We start from the raw sequence: 24,425 nt of genomic DNA on the forward strand, positions 1-24,425 counted from the left end.
TAAAATAACACTGTTAAATGAGAGACTGGCCATTTTTTACTGCCAAATAGCCCTTAGTTCCAGTGAATTTGAGGTGATTAGACCTAGCTGACTCTTATGATTGATCTACTAGTAGAGGGATGCTTTACATAGGGCTCCCAATGCAGAATTGTCAAGAGAAGCCTTATTTCATTCCAGAATGAGAGGAAGAAACACAGCACCTTGAAAAACACAGTAACTCTCTGTGATCCAGGGATCCTGCAGGCCTGGCCTTGAAACAGTGCCATAACATCCACCTTTTCATTTATTTGTGTGAAAAATGCCCTATTAGCCTTCCAAGGGTAAGATTTGAATCTTCCCAGCATGGTATCTCCATTTTGAAAATGGGTATGAAATGAGGGGTTAATCATACAGGGAAGGACAGATAGAAGGTGTTTGTGGGAATTATTTTTGGCCTGAAGAAGCCCATATAAAGATTAAGCCACAAAGATCTCACTATGCTCTTCTGTATGGAACCATTGATGGTAAATATGGATGTATAGGACCAGTTTAATCCCGAATAAATCAGTGCATCCCCACTGGCAGCACTGAATCACACTGGACACCTTTGACACAGGGTAACCAAATTAAAAAGTAAAAAATGGAAAGAGCTGATTCCAGCTAATCCATGGCAGTGCTAGAACTGAGCTTTCACATGAGTCAGTTTAAAACACAACAGGTCCCCCCAAATTCAATGCATCAGCATCATGGTTTGGCCAACCTTCCAGGGAAGAGTGTTGGAAAGTTTCATTGTTGGTTCTAGCCCCTCGCTTCCCTTTTCTCCTTCCATTAAATACACAGAAAAGAAAGCAAATGTTCAAAAAAAATAACATTATTTAGCCTTCCTCTCCTTTCTGGAGGGGCAGTAAAATGCAGCTTCACAGCCATGTGGAGATGGGCACCAGCAGAAATTTTAATGCTTGGGTGTGGGGTTTTGTCTTAATATTTAAAATACATTTTTAGCCTAACCCACGCAAATCTCTTGCTGAGGTTGTCACCTTCATGGTCAGGACTGAACTGTAGAGGGTGGAGAACATTAGAAAGCCGTGAGGCTGCTGCTGCCTGTGTCCTTGTGAGGGAAGGAGATGCCAGAGAGCACATGTGCTGTCTGGGGTGAGGAGCAAGCGGACTTAAAAGTCCCCTCATGGACGTTTTGCCTGAGTCTTCATGTGTATTTGCTGTAACTTTGAGGTCTTCAGCAGTCAGAGAAAATACTGAGAACTCATCTTGCTCTCATTTGTATCAAGGAGAAGGCTTCTGTACCCAGCAGAGTTGCAGTGCTATCACACTAAAGGAAGGGTGAGTCAGTGCCAGTGTGGGGGTGATCAATGAGAGAGAGGGATGAGGAGGCTCAAACCATCCCTTATCAACACTCCTTTGTGTGATACCCAGGAAGGAGAGTGATTTTGCCTTGATGCACTCATCCACAAGACCCAGGGAATGGCTGGAGCTGTGTCAGGCCAGGGTCAGGTTGGATATTAGAAAAAGGTTCTTCCCCCAGAGGGTGGTTGGCACTGAAGAGGCTCCCCAGGGCAGTGGGCACAGCACCAAGGCTGGCAGAGCTGCAGGAGGGTTTGGATGATCCTCTGGGGCACAGGGGATCTTCCAAAGGATCATCTTGGGGATGGTCCCGTGCAGGGCTAAGGGCTGGACTGGATGATCCCTGTGGGTGCCTTCCAGCTCAGGATATTCTGTGATTCTGTGATCAGATGACTGTGCTGTAACTTGTAAAATACATTGACTCGACAGAGGCTGATTTTCACTCAGTCCAGCTGAGTCTGGCCCAGGGTGTTTAACTGTGTGGACTCTTGGTATATAAACAGCAGTGCTGGTTCAGTTGTTAATACAGCTCAGAAACCAGTGACAACCAGTGGCGTGCTGGAGGAGATACTGGGAGCTGCTGGTGGAAACCAGACTGGCTCACAGATAGAAAATTCAGGATCATTTCCCTGTCACTGGTGATGTTCTCTCCCTATGCAGATTTTCTCTAAGGCATTCTGTGCCACTGAGCCTTGCAAAAATATCTTGCTTCTGACAAGCACCATATTGCTCCTCGCATCAGATTAAAAAAAATACTCTGCTGGGAAGCAACATGTTACGCTGTCAATGAAAGGAATACTTTTAAAAATCCTTTCTGTTACACTTGGTGTCAGTGAGACTGTGAATAGTGGTGCATTTGCTGCCTCTGTGAGAAAAAAAAAAAAAAAAAAAAGGGTTTCAGGATCATACCCAGAAACAATAAATGCCCCAGGCACGAAGTAAAAACAGCTCTAGCCAGTACAAGTTTGTTTGCCAAGTGATAGTATCTGCCGTGTTGGTTGTAGCAATTAAGTCTGCTGAAACATGAAAACAAATACATCCCCCCCAGCCCCCACCTCCAGCTCTCCCCTCTGCAGCACAGTGTTTTCATAAGTTAAAGTTCTTTGGAAGGAATATTAAACCCCACAATCTAGGCTTTAAATCAATTTCTAATGGGATGAGACCTAACGTGGGGAGGGCAGATGGGACAGATTATTCCACTTCTATTTTCCCATGAAGCTTCTGACACAGGCTACTGTTGGAAGTAAGATAGTAGATTAGTTTGACCTCGGGTCTCTTTCAGTATGGTAGCTCTTGCACTGTTAAACTCTATAAAAGTATACTGCTATCAGATTGCTTTTTACAGCTCTGCCTGGCCCCCTCTCCTTGATGATGTGTGTGGGAAGCCAAGCAAAACGTTCCATTAGTGTTTAGAGAGAGAATTTGAGATACAATTTTCAGTTGATGCTGTAGGATTTATGATGTGTATAGTGCAGAAATGACTTCACTGGACTAGAGTCATGTTGTGTATTAATGAATTACCAGGATATGAGTCAGCCTTGGAATAGTTGGAGCAGGAAGGTAGCATTCTTCCACAAACAATAATCTGTTGATAAATAATGCTGAAAGCTGTAATTCAATAGGAGTTGTTTTTAAAGGGAATCAGAGAAAGACTATATGTATAGATATAATCACATTGATTAAGGTCAAGATAGCCTTTACCCTCATTATATATGTACAGAATTGCATTAAAATGACAACTCTGTCCCAAGTATTCATTTTCCTGTGCTTGCAGCTCCACTCCTGAGGCTTTTAAAAGTGCCCTGGTTTGCTTATTTTGTTCTAATGAGAATAAAAACCCCCAACCCACAGAAACGAAGGGATGTGGTTTTCTTCCAGTAGCCATGTTACAAACTGCTGCTCTTGGAGATGAGGCCTGAGTCAGGACAAGTGAGATAAACCCAAAAATCTAAGCTCAGATATTAACAGCCAGTGGAATGGGGGAGTGTCTCCTGGGGGTTTGCTGGGTGGGGGGTTTCTGATGCAGTTTTGCAAAGGACAGTGTTAGTGTTTTTGGAGGGATACCTGCCTTTCTGGGCAGAGTTTTTCAGCGAGCTTTTGAAGCAGAGAACAGCAATTCTTGTGTCTGCTGAGTAGTCACTGACTTCAGCAAGAGAGAGGGAGCTGGGAATTCCCAGTGAGGTCCACGGGAGGTGAAGTTGGAAGTGCTGCATCGGAGTTCTGGGCTGAAAACTGAAACTGTGTTGTTGTACTTGCTCTTTCAGCACCGTCAAATAACACCAGGCACGTTTTCACCCAGACCAGTCCCCTGCTCCTGCAGGGAGTCTCACCAGCAGCTCCTGCTGAAGGGTGATGGAGACAAACACCTTAGCAAAGAGAACAGTTTCCTCTTTTCAGAAATGTGTCTAGAAATCCAATGTATTGCAGTACAGAGGGAATATTCCTTCCTTGGCACAGAGGAGGGCAAAGCCTTTATTATGTTGTCTCATCAGGCTGTTAAGCTGCTCTTACAGAGTTGCTGTGTAAATAGTGGCTTGAGCAGAGTGCAGACTAGTAAATATGTTTGTGTTTGTAGGGAAACCAATAAAGTTTCTTTTAATGTGCCTGAAGTTTTTTTTTAATGTACTTCTCCTGATATATGGCTTCTCCTACCCCAAGCCCTTGAAGTAGTAGCACAGTTTATTGCTATAATAGCAGTAGATAACTCAGCTTGCCTTTGCCTTGGGAAATGATTGATATTGGAAAATGATACATGTTTGCTTATAAAATCTTGGCAATGTTTTGATGAAAGTGCTTTGTTTTCTTAAGGAAAAAGAAAAACCAAAACAAAACATTGGAAATAGTATTTAATTGCATTTTAGATTGCCCTAGCAAAACAATGGTGAGAGCACAAAGGTAACAGGAGCCAAAGCCAGCTGCCTCCTGCTGGGTTCCTCAGATTAGGAGGGGAACCTGAGCACAACAAAGCCCTCATGTCATGGGCAAGAGGGTGGGGAAGATCTTGGACAGGTAAGCCTAGGCCCAAGAGCAAGGGAAATCTGAGCATAGACACAACTTTGCCTCCAATTTCAAGATGTTCCTCACCCAGAAATTCAGCCTTTTGCCTTTCTTGTCGCCGTCTCCCTTTGTCCTTCCCCTCGTGTCACAGCAGATTGAGCCCTCAAAGCCAGGAGGTCCTCGTGTAGCTGGGAAGTGACTGTGTCCGGTTGTCACCTACAGAAATACCCACACAAGCAAACTGGCTCAAGAGGATCGTTATTTTCATACCATTAATAATTTTGTTTCGGAATTTCATGCCAAAGACAATCTGTAGGTAGCGTGGGGCAGCAGTGAAGCAAATAAATTCAGTGTCAGAGATGCACTGAGGGTGTAGGTCCCGTCCAAAATACCCCTGGCTGTAGCTGCCATTTCATTCTCCGGGCTAAATATTAAAACGTAAACTCAATTTTAAGTCAGGCTCATTTGTCACAGCTCTGTTGACCTTTCTGTGATTTTTCATCACTGAAAAGTCACAAATGTACTTGGACTTGCTTTGGCCTTGCACCAAGCAGTTCCATCCCCTCCTGATCCCAGAGTGGGTAGATTTGGCAGCTCTCGTGCTCAGCTTAACTCACTTTGTACTGATTTGAAAAGTAATGGGTTATAAAAATGAACAATACTGTTAAATGTACTTGGGCATGTTTTATAGTGTTATTGATACTATTAGCTTTGGTTGCATTTAGAAGATAAATGGTGCTTTACTCAGCTTTAGATCCCTGTAGTGCATTTTTCTGTATTCTTATGTCTATTTTATTTTTTATATCTATATTTTAAAATCCTTCAGAAATCCCTTTAAAAATTGTAACAGTAAACACAAGATAACAGTAAACACGAGAGAACTGCCGTGAGCTTGTGGTGAGGTTAAATGTGATACGCTCGACAGAGAAAACCAATAACAGTTTGAAATCTTCCTTTCCAAATGCCTTAATAGAACACCTCCCCTGGCTCACTTTGTGCCTGTGACCTTGGGCAGACTTACTAATTTTATGCCATTGTGTCTAGTTATTAGGAGGTTTTTTCCCATGTTCCATAAGAGACCGGGCAAACTTTCTTACCTAAAAAAAAAAGAAGAAGAAGGGAAAAAAAGTCCCTTTCTTTTTTTAACTCCTCTGTTTGAAAGTCTCTGCAGAGCTGTCTCTGGTGATTGGGGTGTCTCTCTGCAAACCCTCTGGGGGGACTGCCTTAGCTGAGGGTCCTTCTGCCCTCTCTCCCCCTGAAGTTTCTTATCTTGGAGGATGTGAATGGTCAGTCTGAGGGTTTCTAGAGCGTGTCTGTGCAGAGGTGACGTACAGAGAGTGACACATGGCCAGTGACACAACATCCAGTGCTGCTGGTCATTAAATTTAATACCAGGTTGACTAAGCTTTATATAAACTCCCCTCGCAGTGCTGAGATTCAGCAAGCAGTTTTGCACAACCACATTTAAAATACTAGAAGAGATTATTGTCTCCCAAATTGGCATTTCTCAGGTAATCCTTTACCGTTATTCTGTTTTTTAGTTTGGTGCTCCATGCAAAAAAAAAAAAAGTGGGTGGTGGGGTCTTTCATGCTGCTGCAGGGAAAAAAATATCAGAAATCCACCCAACAGCAGAGAAATAATAATCAGTAATAATGGTGGTGATAATGATGATGCATTTCATCATAGAAATGTAAAAAAGCTTTGGGCCAAACCCCACCATCTACAGTCAAAGAAACACCCCAAAGCCCCCAAAGTCGGCTGCCAATTTTTGCCTGGCAGGAATGGCCAAATCCTGCAGTTTCCATCCCAAACCGTAAATCTTCCCAGCCCCTTTTGGTACTCCAAAAGCAAGCCAACAATCCCACGGCTGGTGCAGGAGGCAGAGCAAAGCCAGAGGGGCCGGGAGGAGTGCATGCTGGTCACTTCACTTGGCACGTGTGTTAAGGGCAACACCCAGGGAAATAGGCCTTTACTTGCATCGAGATGTTGTTCCCCAGCCCCGTTTCTGCAGACTCAGAGGAAGCCCCGAGGGAGGATTGTGGAAAGGGAATGAGCTTGTGGATTCCGTGTGGAAGAAAAACCAAATACGGAATTGGGGGGGGGGGAGGAGAAAGGAAAATTAATTTGTCTATATGTGAGATCACATAAAGCTCCCTTTGGAAGAGTTCCTAAAGAAAAGATTGTGTTTGCTCTGGAGAGGGAGCAAACAATTTAGGCCTAGAATTTTATTGCCAAGCCTCATTTTTTAACCTGCTTTCCTTCTGTTTTCAAGCCCCAGAGATAGCACGGTGGTTCACAGAGAGTGCAACTGGTCTCTTTTGATAAGGTCTGATAGCAGAGATAAAGAAAACAAGCTGCCATTTGCCTTTAAAGACACTTCTTTGGAATCCTGCTTTCTTGTGTGTAGCCTCAGACCCAAGAAAACAGCAATCTACCAAGAGGTACCTGCTGATTGCTGAAAGGATCAGGCATTGCACTACACTCTTTTAAGAGAAAATATTCAGCAATTAAAAAGGAGCACGCCAGTTTGAACTCTTCAAAATTAAACTGATGGAAAAGACTAACAGGCCAGTCCAGGAAAACATCCAGACAACCCTTTCTGGAGTAGAGATGCTTTTGGAGGTTACCAAGCAAAATACCAGGCAAAGGCTGCTGAAGTGCAGGGGGTCAAACTGACTGGGTATGGTCATCCTGCTGGCATTAAAATACACCCCTTCTTCCAAAATAAATATCCAGTTTGTGGATTTTGTCTTGGAAGACGTTATTTGATTTCAGACATGTGAGAACACACGGTAAGAGGAGGAATCAGGGGTGCCCAGATATTCCACAGAGCAAAATGAGAGTATCTGAGGTGATCAGACCATAATGATAAACAACAGACTACTGTGGCTTCCTAAACTGCACTTGCAACCAGAGCTATACAGAGTGTTAATATTGCATTTAGTACTGCAATAGTCATTTCACTGTACACTGCTAAATCCTTTAAGTATCTCCTCAGTGGGATGCTTGCATAGTCACAGGTTTCTGATTATTTGTTGCCTCTGTCTCGAGTATATTTTGCAGGTTTCTTTTTGCTGTTTATATACATTTATTTGCTTTGCTACCTCTCTGCATTCTAACAGATCATCTCTAATAAAGAGCACATTTCCTTGCAAGCAGAATCAATTGCCTTCAGAAGTCTTTCAGTCCCTGATTAGTGGGTTACATTTGGTCTTCACTAATCACAGAGTTAACTCTGAGCAGTAAAGTTCTTAAATAAATAAATGCTCTGGTCCAAGTCAACCTTTAAGTCATAATGCACAGTTTCCCACTTAAATTTCTGAAATACAAGATGAGACTGTGCTACTTGGGCACTTAAATTCACATTAAAAGTATAGCCATTAATGCCAGATCTGTTTTCTTCCTGCAGGTCATTAGTATGTTATTAACAATTAAGTCTCAGCAACAAGTTGCCTTGATTGCAAGGCAGTAATGCAGTGGGAAGTTGAAATGGGTGTGGGTTTTCAATTACTTTTAAAGGCTTGGGGTTATGGCTTTTTTTTTTTTTCCCTTTGCCTTTGTGTTAGCCTGCTCCAGAAGCACTCGGTGGGAAGGTAATGAAGTAGAGGATTTGTACATTACTACGTCTTTCCATGCTTCCTTTTCGTTGGTTTTATTATTGCAGGCTTTTGAAACATAAGGAGAAGTCAGCTCTAAGCCATTCCTTCTGGTCAGGGCTGGATGTGCATTAGAGAGCTCTCAGATGGAGGGATGCATTTTTACTAACTGTGAACAGGGGCAGGTCACTGTGGATCAAAAAAAAAAAAAAAGTGAGATGTGGTGGAAACCCCATCACAGGGCAGAATAATGCCTTTCCCAACAACACTGAGTTTAGACCACCATTTGCTGGGGAACAGAGCTCGAATCACGACTCCCTGTGGCCCAGCAACCACCACTCAGATTAAGATATGTGGTTTCCCTTCATGTCTGTCAAATATTGTTGGAAGGCAGGCTGGCTGGGCTCTGAGGTGAACAACGTTACATGGGTGGTATCAGTTCCCTGCAGAAACTGGAGGGGGGGGAGGAGGAGGAGAAGACAGAATATAACTTCCAGCCAAAATACATATGAAAAAGCATTAGTGTTTATTTTAAAAACATCATGTAACACTTCTTTAGAGTTCCTATGTATGTGTGTGCTTAATGAATGGGAACAAGGAAAGGCTCTGTTCCTCAGAGGAGCCGATAACTTGGAAGCCGAGAAAGGTGAACACGAAACGTTCTGACTGACCCTGAGCTTGGCTCGTGCGCATGACCCGGGGTACAAATGAGTCCACAGTTGGCTTAGGGGTTAAAAATAAGCCAGGGCTGTGTGAGGTGGACAAAACACAACTATATATTGGGAGTGTGTGGACTCATGAGTGTAAAAGCACCTCGAAGTATTGCTGTGATGTCGTGACCATTTTTGACTGATGTACCAGCATTCGGGGTGTCATGAGCTGCTTCTGCTGATGAAGGAGTCGCTAGTAGACACAGATATTTCCTTTTCTTTTTGTTGTACATTCCATAGCTAAGCAGAAAGTATTAATTTTCTATTTTACTTCTGTTTGAAATGGTGTATTTAAATTTATGTGTTTTGCATATATGCAGTGATCTAGTGCATACTTCATGTCTCGCCTCACCAGACACAGATAAATCAAATATAAGATGTGTCACACAGATCAAATATATCATTACAGCCTGAACTCTGTCAGAAATCCCGGTTATAGCTTTTATTGATTGTCTTTGAGCCCCTCCTGTCTCATTCTCTGGAGCACAAACAGCACCTTCAAACACCAGTGATCTCTCCTTGCCACTTTTATTTTCAGATCACAGGGAAAAATACTCCAAGCAGCAAGGCCAAACTCTTCTCCAGTCACGATACGTGGCCTGTGTTTAGGGAGGAGGTTCCCAGCCAGTGGAAAAGAGAAGGGACTTGAATGAGCATGGAAAATAAGCTGCTGTATTCCCTGCTCCCTCAGGTCACCTCTGAGACACATCTGTGTGAGGAGACTTTTGGAAGAAATTTGATCTGTGGTAGCTCCCTTCTGGAGATAGAAGACTTGGTTTTCCAGTACTGACAACCTGACACCCACTTACTAACCTTGCATTCAAGAAAAATAATGATTATTAAGGGATTGCTTAACATGTGAAAGCAGAGGGGAAAAAAAGAAGCTAAGTATGATTGAAAAACCAACAATAAAATCCAAATGCTGACTTGAAATAAGAGGAACCCAGCCAAACTAATATTATCAAGTGTGGCCACCGCTGCCAGAAATTGCTTCCCTCAAAAACCCAGGGAAATCCTGCTCTTTTATTAAACCATTGAACAATCTCTTCCAAGTTGAATCCCTTCTGTGCAAAAATCAAGGAGTGCTTCCACTGTTCAGACATTCTCTGGGCAGATGGGAACATGGATTGCTAGAAGAGATGCTGGGCTTTATTCAGCCTGAGGTGATGCCTTGATGTCATTGGGAACAGGGGCTGGAAGTTGAGCTGTCAGGAGCACAGGACACCGTAGGGAGAGGTCTGGAACTGCCCATGGATCAGTGGTGGAGATTGGAAGGGACCTTTGGAGCTCATCTTCTCCAACCCCTGAACTTGGCATTTCCATTGAGCCATCTGCTGTGAAACAGGGAGGTCCTGCTCTCAGGTTTTGTATGTACCATTAGTAATCCTAAAAAAAAAAAAAAAAAAACAACTGGCAGGAAACTAATCATGTACTATAAGCGATGGATTCAGCCCCACAGTCCCTGTAAACTTCAAGCAGCAAAGCTGTGAAGGCATCTCTTCATGTGCTGAAGTGGCACAGCAGCCTGTGCAGTGATGGATGTGACGTGAATTCACCTGCAGTGGGGAGTGTGATAGGAATTTTTGACTTGATGTCAGATAAGTGCATTAGCAAATCTGAAATGTTCTGACAGAGCTTGGACTATTTCTGAATTTATGCCAAATTCAACTAAAAACAGAATACAAACTTCAACCTCCAGTTGAACTTTTCCACCGCAGCTCCTTGAAACACACAACTTTTCATGTTGAAACAGTTAAAAAACTTCATTTAAATAACTTTAAGTTGTTTTAAGAGAGCCTCAGACCCAGAAAATTAATTTATCAGTATTTATTCTGCCTTGTGGGAGGGGGGAAATTCAGAGCAGCACAGTACAAAAATGTGTGTTCGTGGAGGGGCTGGGGGGGGAGGGTGATTTGACCAGAAAAGTGAAAGATAAATTTTTTGTTCTCAGTGCTCCAGCTGTAACCTGCCACATCTCTGCTTTTGGGCTTTTTTTGACTCCTCTTCAGTAGGTGAGGCTACAGGATTTTGTACAAAGGAGACAGGATTTAGATCCTTACATTTTTTTCCCAGTTGTTGTGCTAAGCAGGGGCTGCGAAGGGGTAATTCCTGACTTCTTGTGTATCCTATGAGATACACAGAATATTCTGAGTTGGAAGGGACCCTCAGGGATCATCGAGTCCACTTTCAAGTGAATGGCCCATACAGGGATCAAACCCACAACGTGGTGTCATTAGCACCTCACGATAAAGGTATATGGGAAACAAGCCCATCCTTTCAGGCTCAGTTTGGAGACCTAATTATGAAGCACCACAGAGGTGTCAGCGCCAGCTTCAAAGTTTCTGGGAGCCAGGGGATGACAGCGTCCAGAGAGCACTGATTTCAGAGTTTAAAAAGAGGAGAGGGGAGCAAAAAAAGAGGATTTCAAGGATTTCGGCATCCTGTATCACCCCACCGGTGGCGCATATTTTTCCCTTTTCTATGCCAAGTGCTGAATTCCTCAGGGGGCTGGTGATTGTGCAGACAGGGCTCTGCTGGGTCCCTCGGGCAGTGCCCAGCCCTGCCTTCCCCAGCCAGCAGGAGAAGGGGCTGGGGGTGGGCAAGGGAAAATCCTCGTGGAGCCTTCCCACGTTCCAGCAGCCAGAGCAAGGTGCTGAGTTCAGCAGAGGTGGCACGAGGGTTTGTGGTTTGTTTGGGTTTTTTTTTTCCTATTATATCTTTGTGATAGAAATGCATTTGTCCATCCTGAGTGCCTGTTCCTCGGCAGGCAGGTGACTGGTGGTGTTATTGGGCAGAGGGATTTGCATCCTTCCTAATGTGAAACAAGAAAAAGGGCCTGAGCCCCAACGTGCAGCAACACAAAGTGCTGTGTGTGTGAAAGCAGCTCTCATAAACCCCACTGACCAAACTAGTCCAGGGTAAGATCACTGCTGAGAAATATGGAATTGTAGTTTTGACAAAGAGCCTTCCAGGGCAAGTCAGAGGCCAGAAAACGAACTGCTTTTGTGAATTTCCCGAGGTTACCCATGAATGAAACCACGATGTATGATTTGGCTTCTTAGGCATTAAAAATCCTTTATTACTGCAGTGTTCGTCCCCCAGTGATTTTACTTTGTGTATTTATTTTGAGGAAAACTGAAACAGTTTGCCATTTATGTGTGTTCAAAAGCTGCGTATTACCGAGACTATAAAGGAAACCTTAAAAAGAAATTACTTTCAGAACTCAAATAATGATATTTTAAAAAGGCATAGGAAAATGCATTAAAAATTAAATGGATGTCAGAAAGAGAAAACCTCAGTTGTCGTTTTTGTGACTGGATTGTAGCAAGTGATTGTGATGTACACATAAAACGGGGTAGCACAGATTTGTGTTCATCATGTTTATTTTATTTTGTGTTATGCATTTGCCTGAACAGTTGCTTCCCACGTTGTGAATTATCTTTTGTGTGAATGTTTTGAAACATTTAAAATTGGAGATTGTATAAAAATAGAGCTGTTTACGACAGTTCTAAATTTGTGCCTGAGCTCTCATGCAGATTTTTGGGTTTGCGTACACATAGAGAAAAATCTTGATTTTATACTTCTTGGAGTTAAGTGTCTGCATTTTTAATAGCAAGATGAGACCCAGAATGTTTCATTAAACATCAAAACTGTGTAAATAATACTTGGATCTAGGAATATGGTGAGTTGTCAAGTTTTTACAGGCACCCACAGCTTTCCAAGCATGTAACAATATGAAAGTCCAAGTCATATATTTGTAATGGTGTTGCTCAGGTTATGTTCTTAATAAGTAACTCTAGAAAGTGTGCAGAGTGTTATAGGAATATTATTCCATTCATTTATATCTCAGGAACATTGGAGGAATGAGATCCGTTAAAACCACCACTCTCAAATAATGCCATTGTATTAATTTCTCTGACCTAAACACAGAAAAATTAAACACTGAAGAGAATTTAAAAAAAAAAAAAAACCAAAACTGTTTAAGGATAAAATTAACTCTGAAGTGTCATTTTGCACGGATTGCTGTTTAAGGTTTAGCTTTAATTTAACCATTTTCTGTAAGTCTCTTCGTGACCTCTGTAGCTGCTGCAAGTCTTGTGTAGGCAGAGCAGAAGTCTGGGAGCAGCTCCCTTTCCTGGTGGCCAGGATGTCAGAGGAATGGTCAGTGGAAGAGGGAACGACCTGACTCAACGCAAAACTTTTTCCCCTTGTGCCACTAACCCCCCAAAACTTGGAACAGTCCAAGTTTTGGGTCAGTGTGATCAGAAGTTAAAGGTTGCCATCTAATGGTGAACGTACATAACACAGTCTGAGGGGTTTTTTCCCAAATTATCTTTCCTTTCTCCGTGTACCTGTTAAGTATTTCCTTTATAAGGCACTAAAGGAATTGTTTTATTCAGATTTTACCTGGGATTAAGGTAATAAATACCTTGCTATTTTATCAGTAACAAGGGGTTGCAACTGGATGTTTAGCTGAAGTCTTAATTTCTCGCTGCTTTTTCTGTTGATTCAGATATAGATGAGTGTTCATTTGAGAGGACCTGCGATCACACCTGTATCAACTACCCTGGAAGCTTTGAGTGTCTCTGCCACAAAGGCTACACCCTGTATGGACTGACACACTGTGGAGGTTTGGAAACATGAGTTTTGCTCGTGTGTGTGTTTGTTTGCTCCATGGATGTTTGCTGAGCCGCACATTTTTTCAGATCAAGGTTTTAGAACTGAAGATGATAAAGCAATAAAGTTAAAATAGAGCTAAAAGAGCATGAGCTGGGCATGACTAAAATTTGCTGGGGTAGGTTTTTGATTGCGTTCAACACACTGGTCAGAGGAGACCGAAGGGGGTTTTTGAGGGGTTTGTTAAGTGTCTCAAGTCCAAATTGTGGATTTTAACTAATCAGATCAGCAATACAAAAAAAAAAAGTGAAAAGAGAAAACTGCAGTAAAACCTGAAATCCCTGAATCCAAATTACACATTAGAAAATACTGACAACCAAAAAGCTCTCCGTGGTGTTTTTAAGTGTAAAACTAAATGGTTTTGTTCAGTTTAACGATGGTTAATAAATAATTACTTAATTATTCAAATTACTCAATCTTAAGAAGAACTTACATCATACTATTAACAAAGCCTTGGCTTTAAATCCATGTATTGAGGCCACTGCTACTGATGTCTCTGCCTGGCTGCTTTTTTGGGAGAAAGGTGGAGATTTAAGTATCCAGTGAATTCACTGTGCAGTAGAGGCAGGCAGGAAGAGAAATAGGAGTCCATCTAAGGAAACATTTTGGAGAAAGACTCCACTTGAGGGCGGTTCTGAAAGCAAAGTCAGAGTCTGAAAGTTCTGGGGAACCTGTGCTAAGTGTGGCGTGGAGAGACTGGTCTTCAGTTTCACTGTTAATTCCTTAGTGTCATAATTTAGGGAAAGCCTCCAAGTTTGGGGTCTGGCCTCAGTTTTTAAATAACCTTCAGTCTCAGTTCAGCTTCAGCCTTTTAAATAAGGCTGAAATAGGACCAGAACTCTTAACTGGAAATAGTCAGTGCTGAACTTCAGGCAAAAACATAACAAGATCCAAACCTCCTGCTTTTTTTTCCATAATAAGCAAATCCAAAATCACAGCTCAGAATCCAGACTTGTCCAGACCCTGAGCTTTTGCCACTCAGGCCTATCATTAGTTTTAGTCAGCCCCTTGAGAGAGATGTTTACAGTGGAACAAATAACTTCCCCTGGCACTGAGCAGAAGTGAAAACTGGAGCGAAATAATGAGAACCTTCCAAAGGATGTGGTGCAAGCTGACCTCTCACTATGCTTTCTCTCCATCTTGCTTCCCCTCTAATAGGAATCAATAAACCACATGGAAATGTCCTTGTTCTGGGCCTTTTTATGCTGAGGGGAAGCTCTTGTTGCTCCCTCTCAGACTCTTCTCATGGCATCTCTTGTAATAGAAGTTGTGTGCCATAAGGGGATTTTTTAGAAGGGCAATGCTAGTGCTTCCACTACCTGTTTATGTAAAGGGTTTTTCTGGGACTTTCCTTTGTCAGTTTTTGGGACTGCTGGCCCAGGACCTCCAGAAGTCCTGACTCTCACCCAAAAATCATAACGTTGTCTAGAGACGTGCCTGTTGCATGAAGGTCTCTTTCCCAGTTTCTTCCATGCATATAGTCCATGTTCTCTAGATTTTTTGCTTAATCACACAGGCTAAAATCTTGCATCAGGAATTCTGGATTCCACAAGGATCATCGAGTCCAACTCTTAAGGTCCATATGGGGATTGAACCCTCAACCTTGGTGTGATTACCCTCCCCTCACCAGAGGAGAGATCTGCCTCGTTGGCACAACTGTATAAATGCTGAGTGAATAGACTTAGAAAGGATACACCTCATATTGGCTGAATACTTTTCTGAAGCACCAGAATTTGAAAGATTTTATGTGGGACATCAGTGATGACATACACAGTAACTTCTTCGCCTTCTTGCAAGCTTTCACCTTTTATTTTTATTCAAGGAGTAGAAATCTAAACTACACTTGAGCCGCTAGGATTTTATTGAATCCATCATTTCCTCCTTCACGTGGATCATAAAAGCAAACTCTGGGAATCCCTGTGGAGAATTTACCTCCCTGTTTTGCACAAGTGACCTAATCTCCCAGATGTTCATGGCTCTGACATTTTTCTCTGTGATGCACTATGCATTATTGTCCAGAGACTTTCGAGCGTGTTTTGTATCTTGGGAGTACTTCCAAGAATTTCAGTGTAACTACTCCTGGCAAGTAAATTGTGTCACATGCATAAATCCCTGAGACAGCAGGAGCTATACATGTGTCTGAAGACAACAAAGACATGCAGTAGGCACTGAAGTTGGTTGGCATGAGCATTGCCTGCCTTTGTACATGTTGACAGAGATTCAAATATAAAAGATACAGTAGAAAGAGGTTTCCTTATGCCCACATCACCTTAGTGCACAGTATATGTTGGTACACATGGTTAACACTCCTTGCACCTTAATTTATGTTTTCAGATATTGATGAATGCAGCATCAGCAACGGTAGCTGTGACTATGGGTGCCTTAATACCATGGGGAGCTATGAGTGTGTCTGCCCACCCGGGAAGAAACTGCACTGGAATAAAAAGGATTGTGTTGGTAAGTGTGGCAGCCTGGACTGTGGTGATGCTCCTGTTCTCAGGAGAGTGGAAAAGCCCTTGGTTTTGTCTGAGAGATGCTGCATTTTCACAGTGTAGAGCCCCAAATTAATTTTATTAACTCAGATTAACACCTTGGTCCTTTAGGGGTCCATGGGCTAGGATAAAACTGCAGGTAGTTCAGAGAATGGGCAATATGTTGGGTTTTATTTGTGTAGATTTTTTTTAAGGTTACAAGTCCATTCACAGAAATCTAAGAAGCGTATTTATTATTGTCTTATGTGTTTTATACTTTTGTCCTTAATTTGCCCTTTTTCCATTTCTATAATGTCAGTTATAAAGCTATTTCCCTCTAAGATGAATTTAGACTATTCAAAACATTTACCTGTTTACAAGTAGAACATGGTATTAAGATTAATAATCTACATTCACAGCACCACACCCCAGTTTTTCAAGTTATCTCCAAAGGTATCCTGCCTAATATAAAGTCCTGACACAAGCTGTGTCTAGAGTCTTAATCACAATGAGCACAAATCCTGAGACCACTAAAATTATGGCCCTTGACCTGAATTTCTGTATCCTTTAAATAGATGCCTGTTTTTTCTGGGATCTTATTTGAAGCACAGCAAATCTTGCTCATGGCCACAGCCATTCTGAGTATTTTCCCTGAGATTTTAATTCTTTTGGTACATTTTTAATGGGAATGCCTTAGCTTAGGTTTTTCACAGGCAAATTTTGGGGCTGAGGGTTTTGTTTGCTTGTTCTGGGTTTTGGTTTTGGTTGGGTTTCTTTTTAACCACAAATAACTTCTCATAGATATATTTTGGATGATACCTAATACCTGACAGGGAGCAAGACAGAGCAAGAAGGGGGGGACCTTATTACTTCAGAGAACTATATATTGCTTACCTTTATATATATATATTACCTTCCCTGCTGTATAGAGAGCTAAGTGTTGTAACAGTGAGAAATAGATAACTCTGTTTCTTAGTTATCCACCAGTTCTCCCTTGCAATGTGCCAGTTATTCCTCTGGAAAGAAGCTTGTAAATTAGCAGCAGGGACTCGAGTTTTTGGAGGTGTGGTATGAAGTCAGACTACAGAAGTTTTGTGCTGTATTCCCTCTCAACCTACTAAGAATGCTGTTCCCATTTCCCACTGGAAACATTTTCTTTTTTGTAAATTTCTCCTCATTATTTGCAATACTCTGCTGGAAGATGGGAAATAGAACACCCCTCTCTATTGATGCACACCATTGTGTTTGATTACTTTAATGAGGCTTAAAATGAGTGTCATCTCCCTGTTGATCGCCTGCCTTTATTCCCAACGTTGTTGAGAGGAAACTACGTTCACCATTGTTATAACAGCACAATAAAAAGCAGGTGAATTATATTCAGTGATCCTGAATGCCACAATTTGGAGACATTTGCAGTAACAAAACCCTCTTTTGCTCAGCAGTGGCGCTTCGTGCTTCGTTGTCTCCTCGGTCCAAAGAAATAGTTTCTTTAAAGACATCACCAAAGCAATATAAAAGACCTTAGGAGGGAGATAAGTGGAGGATGATTATTCCCATACTCGAGATGTGAACATCAGGCATGTTTATGGGACTTGTATATATTTATATTTAATGAGCAGCGAGGCCAGGAATATGAACCAGCTGGTGGCTGCTGGGACCCCTCCCCTGCACTCAGGCAGCCTCTTCTAGATACAGAATTTAAATTGCTCTGGTCATGCCAACTTTACTGGACTTCTCCCAAACCCTGGTAGAGCCAAACCAGTCTGATTTCAGAAGCAACCCTAGCCTTGGTGTGGGTTCAGTGGTGAGCTGACAGGGAGGGAAAATGACATTTGCAGTAGCCCAGTGAGCCGTGAGAAAAACCAAGAGTCAGCCAAGCCCACCTTGTAAGGGGAGCGTGGTTGGGAGAAGCAGCAAGAGAAGCAGCTGGAGAAGAGTCATGTCCCTGAAATGGCCTTTTTCTGTGGGGCTGAAGCAGACACCTGGCTGAGATTTACTGAGATTTAAGCAGCTGATGCCTGAAGAGGTGCCCAGCTGCGCTCCGAGCAGAGGTGAAATCTCGGGGGAAAAAAAAGGAGGGAAGCAGCGAGGCTGCCTCAGGGATGGCACCTGCTGGCTGCAGCCGGGAATGAACCTTGTCATTTGTGTGTGAAAAACGATGTACTTCAGCAATACTCCAAAAAAGCGATACATTAAAATGAATGCAGGCTTACAGATTATCAGTGTCATCACCCCAGGGTGCAGCACAGAGACCGCCCCAACGATTCGTAACAACTTCGCGTGTTTTCGGCCAGAGCATCGAGCTCTGTGAGAGTTAGAGAAGTGGAAAACACGATTTTAGTGGTTCATCTAAATAACTTAAGTGTTTGTGAGGGTGACTCCTCGTGCACAGTGTGGTAGCTGGCCTGTTGAACCAGAGAGCTGTGCCTCCAAAAGTGGGGGGAGAGGACATCTCAGGTGATGAGCATTGCCTGTTGCTTCTGAGATGAAGATGTGTCCACAGAACTGTGCCCACAGAGACTGCTGCCCTCCAGAGTGAGGTCTGGAGCCATGGGTGAGTGGTCCCAAAGCAGAGGACAGGAGGGAAAGACTGATCTAGAGTTTAGGTCTAAAACTGTGAAGGAGTTTCACTTGCAAGTACAAGCTCGAGATCCAAATCCAGATCCTCTCTCCCTAATATTTTCTTACTTCATAAATGCCTGCACCTGTCATTTTAGGGGTTTTTTTAGGACTTCTGCCTTTCCTCACCACTGTATGCAAGTATAAGCACAAGGTTCTGGGTTGGGCAGTGTCTGATTTTCTCTCTTTTTTTGACATTTCTCTTTATTTTTTTCTCCTCAGAGATGGTGAAATGTCTCCCAAATGCCAAACCAGCTCCCAAGGCTCAGCTGGTGTGTAGTAAGACAGGAGGCATAGAGAGCTGCTTCCTGTCGTGCCCGTCCAACACTCTTTTTGTTCCAGGTTTGTCCAAAGCTTTTGCCCTCTTTAAGTCTAGAATCGTGACCTGATGATTTTTCTCTGTTACTGCATTCGGTTTTTGTTATGGACAAGGGGAAACGAGCAACACGTCGTCACAAATTAAATTGGGCCAGATATGCACATCAGTAAACACAAGGAGAGCTGATTGTCAGCTCCATAAGAGGTTTGGTCCTTCGTTGTTTAATTTGAGGTGTCATTTGCGGGGGTGGGAAAATTCTGACAAAAACCTGGGAGACATATCCACCTTAACCAGGATGGTGCACAAGAAAAATTGCAACATACTGAATTGCTGTGTCAAAAAGGAAGGAAAAAATGGATTTCAGTGAGTTCCTGCTGCTTTNTTTGTTATGGACAAGGGGAAACGAGCAACACGTCGTCACAAATTAAATTGGGCCAGATATGCACATCAGTAAACACAAGGAGAGCTGATTGTCAGCTCCATAAGAGGTTTGGTCCTTCGTTGTTTAATTTGAGGTGTCATTTGCGGGGGTGGGAAAATTCTGACAAAAACCTGGGAGACATATCCACCTTAACCAGGATGGTGCACAAGAAAAATTGCAACATACTGAATTGCTGTGTCAAAAAGGAAGGAAAAAATGGATTTCAGTGAGTTCCTGCTGCTTTTTAGTGCCATATTTTTCAACTTGAATAGAGTCTCCCTCTCATTTTTTTTTCTAATCATTTTGCTACGGGTAATTTGCATCTACACAGTTTTTCAGGGCAGGGAAGTTGTTGCTATTGCTTTTTCATAGATATTCTGGCACAGGATTATTTTTGGGTGGCTCTAGTTTTCATGTTAGTCCTGGCATGATATGCAGTAGAGCTGTTCACTCTTTATTTACAGTTTAGCAGAGATTGCTGGAACTGTGCGTTTATCTAATTTGTAAGCACCAGTACACAGTTTGATCTGTGCAATATGTAAACCCTGTTATGGTTCTAAGTGTATTATTATTGTTTCTGCCAATAAATTCTGTCGGAGCCTGAAGCTGAAATTATTGTGAAAATACATGGTTTATTTTTTTTTAGATTATAGGGATGATCAAAGCAGAAAGACTCTGCCATGGACGAACACAAAATATTTTCTACTTGTGCACCATGGAATTATGTACAGTTAACCTCGTGCCAAATCATTTATAAAATGTAACATTCCAGTGCAGGGAGAAACAAAACTCACAGTCAGCGCTGTGAAAGCAGCAGCCTTTGGCAAATCATTGCAGCCTTTGGCAAATCATTGCAGCCTTTCAAAATCCAAGTTCAGCGCTGAAAATGTCTCCTTAATTCAGTGGCACTGAGAAGTTTTCTCAGGCACTAAGCATTAACAGGAGAGGATGCTCTGTGAGGCTGTTGCCCCCTGTGCTTGACAGTGTGTTCTGCCCCCCCCCAGATTCGGAGAACAGCTACACCCTGAGCTGTGGAGTCCCCGTCCAGCAAGGCAAGGCTCAGCCAAAGCGCAACACCACCCTGCCCAGCTGCCCAGGTAGGTGCTGTCCTGCTCTCCTGGGCCCTCAGGGGAAGGTGATGGACTATCCCCAGCCCCTTTGGGAGTTGCAGGATATGGAGCTCTTGAATTACACAAGGTAGCTGGTGTTTCATCAGAGAACCACAGAATACGCTGCATTGGAAGGGACACAAAAGGGTCATCAGTCCAACCCTCAGCCCTGCACAGGACCATCCCCAGGAGTCACACCCTGTGCTGAGAGCATATATCAAACTCTCCTGGAGCTCTGGCAGCCTTGGGGCTGTGCCCACTGCCCTGGGGAGCCTGTTCAGTGCCAACCACCCTCTGGGGGAAGAACCTTGTCCTGAGATCCAACCTGACCCTGCCCTGACACAGCTCCAGCCATTCCCTGGGTCCTGTCCCTGGTCCCCACAGAGCAGAGCTCAGTCCTGCCCCTCCTGAGGAAATTGTAACTCCAGTGGGGTCTCCCCTCAGTGTCCTCTTCTCCAGCTGAACACGCCAAGTGCCCTCAGTGTCCTCACACGGCTTCAGATCAAGGCCCTTCATCACCTCCCTGCCCTCCTTTGGACACTCTCTAAGGGCTTCATATCTTTCTTACGCTGTGGTGACCAAAACTGCCCCAATATTGTGCACACATTCGCTTTTCTGCAGGTGTCCTTGAGGGCTGGAGGGTGCTGAGGTGCCCTCCAGGGCAGCATTGTGTTGGTAGGTCAGTGTAGGAGCAGTGGAGGTTTGAGACATATCCAGTAAGCAGAAATATTTAGAATCATTTGCTTTCCATAGTCCAGCAAGGCAGTAGCAAGCATATCAAAATGGGATTTCTTCACTGGGAGATGAGCTAGAGGGACACATCAGGAGCACAAGAGCAGAAGACCAGGGTGGGTCTTGACCCTCACCTGCAAATCCCTTCCACAGGAGCACAGACCCTCCTGCTGGGGATTACCAATGGAGAGGTTATGAGACTTGTCTGATAAAACACCGTGTTTCATTAATCTTTTCCTCAGAAGTAGCTGCATTATTTTTGCAGAGATGTTTGGGATGGTCCTGTGCAGGCCTGAGAGTTGGCCTCGATGATCCTTGGGGGTCCCTTCCAACCCCAGCATATTCTGGGATTTCAAATTGTTTATAAAAGCTGATGCTCAGCATTAAAAAAAAAAAAAAAAACAAAAAACNCTGTTACTGCATTCGGTTTTTGTTATGGACAAGGGGAAACGAGCAACACGTCGTCACAAATTAAATTGGGCCAGATATGCACATCAGTAAACACAAGGAGAGCTGATTGTCAGCTCCATAAGAGGTTTGGTCCTTCGTTGTTTAATTTGAGGTGTCATTTGCGGGGGTGGGAAAATTCTGACAAAAACCTGGGAGACATATCCACCTTAACCAGGATGGTGCACAAGAAAAATTGCAACATACTGAATTGCTGTGTCAAAAGGGAAGGAAAAAATGGATTTCAGTGAGTTCCTGCTGCTTTTTAGTGCCATATTTTTCAACTTGAATAGAGTCTCCCTCTCATTTTTTTTTCTAATCATTTTGCTACGGGTAATTTGCATCTACACAGTTTTTCAGGGCAGGGAAGTTGTTGCTATTGCTTTTTCATAGATATTCTGGCACAGGATTATTTTTGGGTGGCTCTAGTTTTCATGTTAGTCCTGGCATGATATGCAGTAGAGCTGTTCACTCTTTATTTACAGTTTAGCAGAGATTGCTGGAACTGTGCGTTCATCTAATTTGTAAGCAGCAGTACACAGTTCGATCTGTGCAATATGTAAACCCTGTTATGGTTCTAAGTGTATTATTATTGTTTCTGCCAATAAATTCTGTCGGAGCCTGAAGCTGAAATTATTGTGAAAATACATGGTTTATTTTTTTTTTAGATTATAGGGATGATCAAAGCAGAAAGACTCTGCCATGGACGAACACAAAATATTTTCTACTTGTGCACCATGGAATTATGTACAGTTAACCTCGTGCCAAATCATTTATAAAATGTAACATTCCAGTGCAGGGAGAAACAAAACTCTCAGTTAGCGCTGTGAAAGCAGCAGCCTTTGGCAAATCATTGCAGCCTTTGGCAAATCATTGCAGCCTTTCAAAATCCAAGTTCAGCGCTGAAAATGTCTCCTTAATTCAGTGGCACTGAGAAGTTTTCTCAGGCACTAAGCATTAACAGGAGAGGATGCTCTGTGAGGCTGTTGCCCCCTGTGCTTGACAGTGTGTTCTGCCCCCCCAGATTCGGAGAACAGCTACACCCTGAGCTGTGGAGTCCCCGTCCAGCAAGGCAAGGCTCAGCCAAAGCGCAACACCACCCTGCCCAGCTGCCCAGGTAGGTGCTGTCCTGCTCTCCTGGGCCCTCAGGGGAAGGTGATGGACTATCCCCAGCCCCTTTGGGAGTTGCAAGATATGGAGCTCTTGAATTACACAAGGCCAGGATTAAGGTAGCTGGTGTTTCATCAGAGAACCACAGAATATGCTGTGTTGGAAGGGACACAAAAGGGTCATCAGTCCAACCCTCAGCCCTGCACAGGACCATCCCCAAGGGTCACACCCTGTGCTGAGAGCATATATCAAACTCTTCTGGAGCTCTGGCAGCCTTGGTGCTGTGCCCACTGCCCTGGGGAGCCTGTTCAGTGCCAACCACCCTCTGGGGGAAGAACCTTGTCCTGAGATCCAACCTGACCCTGCCCTGACACAGCTCCAGCCATTCCCTGGAATCTTGTCCCTGGTCCCCCCAGAGCAGAGCTCAGTCCTGCCCCTCCTGAGGAAATTGTAACTCCAGTGGGGTCTCCCCTCAGTGTCCTCTTCTCCAGCTGAACACACCAAGTGCCCTCAGTGTCCTCACACGGCTTCAGATCAAGGCCCTTCATCACCCTCCCTGCCCTCCTTTGGACACTCTCTAAGGGCTTCATATCTTTCTTACGCTGTGGTGACCAAAACTGCCCCAATATTGTGCACACATTCACTTTTCTGCAGCTGTCCTTGAGGGCTGGAGGGTGCTGAGGTGCCCTCCAGCGCAGCATTGTGTTGGTAGGTCAGTGTAGGAGCGGTGGAGGTTTGAGACATATCCAGTAAGCAGAAATATTTAGAATCATTTGCTTTCCATAGTCCAGCAAGGCAGTAGCAAGCATATCAAAATGGGATTTCTTCACTGGGAGATGAGCTAGAGGGACACATCAGGAGCACAAGAGCAGAAGACCAGGGTGGGTCTCAACCCTCACCTGCAAATCCCTTCCACAGGAGCACAGACCCTCCTGCTGGGGATTACCAATGGAAAGGTTATGAGACTTGTCTGATAAAACACCGTATTTCATTAATCTTTTCCTCAGAAGTAGCTGCATTATTTTTGCAGAGATGTTTGGGATGGTCCTGTGCAGGCCTGAGAGTTGGCCTCGATGATCCTTGGGGGTCCCTTCCAACCCCAGCATATTCTGGGATTTCAAATTGTTTATAAAAGCTGATGCTCAGCATTAAAAAAAAAAAAAAAAACAAAAAACAAAAAACAAACTCTTGGGCTGCCTCTTTTCCACGTCACAGGAAGGCTTTTGAGCCTGTTTTTAAAAACAAGTTTCAGATTTCGTTTCCTCTGCATCCCAAACGATAGCTTTTTCTTTTTTTTCCTTTTTTTTTCTTTTTTTCCACTTTACATCAACAGATTCATTAGCCCCTCCAATCAAGCAGAAAGCTCGTTTTAAAATCAAAGACGCAAAATGCCATTTACGGCCTCGCAGCAAAGAAAAAACAAAAGATTCTGGGAAGCAACCTGTTTCAGGTGGGTGGTTTCTTCAACCTGTAAGTTTTTTTGTTTGGTTTGCATGTTTCGTTTTCACACTGTGAAAGGAAAAAGGAATGGTTTTCATACTGGGATCTGAATTTCAGTTCAGGCCAAGATTCTCAGTGCCTTGGGAAACAAAAGCTCTTATTTCTTCGCTCTGTGCTGGGTTAGTGTCCTATTGTAGCAGCAAAGACAACCCCTAAGCAGGAAAGTTATTACCAAAATCTGATGTCACACAGTCCTAATCTTTTGTTGTGATGCAGTGAGTATTTAGGATGTTAGAAAAAAATATTTAGAAGATTTAGATGTGATTGTAAAAAATGTGACATTAAAAAAGTTTGTGTCACAGTGAATACAAGTGATCAAATGTTTTCAAAACTTGTCTGACTAGGTATGTGTTTTGTTGTTACTAGTTTTGAACACCA

At 43.3% G+C, this 24,425-nt stretch overlaps 1 protein-coding gene across 3 annotated transcripts in view; it reads left to right on the forward strand.

The window, feature by feature from the left end:
• The window catches only part of SCUBE1 (signal peptide, CUB domain and EGF like domain containing 1), a 166,951-nt gene that overhangs the window by 130,258 nt on the left and 12,268 nt on the right, over window positions 1-24,425 (forward strand). For all 3 annotated transcript variants that reach the window (XM_027901749.1, XM_027901748.1, XM_027901750.1), the window contains 5 exons: window positions 13,156-13,272; window positions 15,654-15,776; window positions 18,632-18,751; window positions 20,154-20,246; window positions 23,881-23,997. In XM_027901749.1, coding sequence (XP_027757550.1) covers window positions 13,156-13,272; window positions 15,654-15,776; window positions 18,632-18,751; window positions 20,154-20,246; window positions 23,881-23,997 — 570 coding nt within the window. The remainder of the gene's footprint in view (window positions 1-13,155; window positions 13,273-15,653; window positions 15,777-18,631; window positions 18,752-20,153; window positions 20,247-23,880; window positions 23,998-24,425) is intronic.

The sequence above is a fragment of the Empidonax traillii genome, unplaced genomic scaffold (assembly GCF_003031625.1).
Source record: "Empidonax traillii isolate 1590-97213 ecotype Southwest subspecies unplaced genomic scaffold, ASM303162v1 scaffold809:size313224, whole genome shotgun sequence".
NCBI lineage: Eukaryota > Metazoa > Chordata > Aves > Passeriformes > Tyrannidae > Empidonax > Empidonax traillii.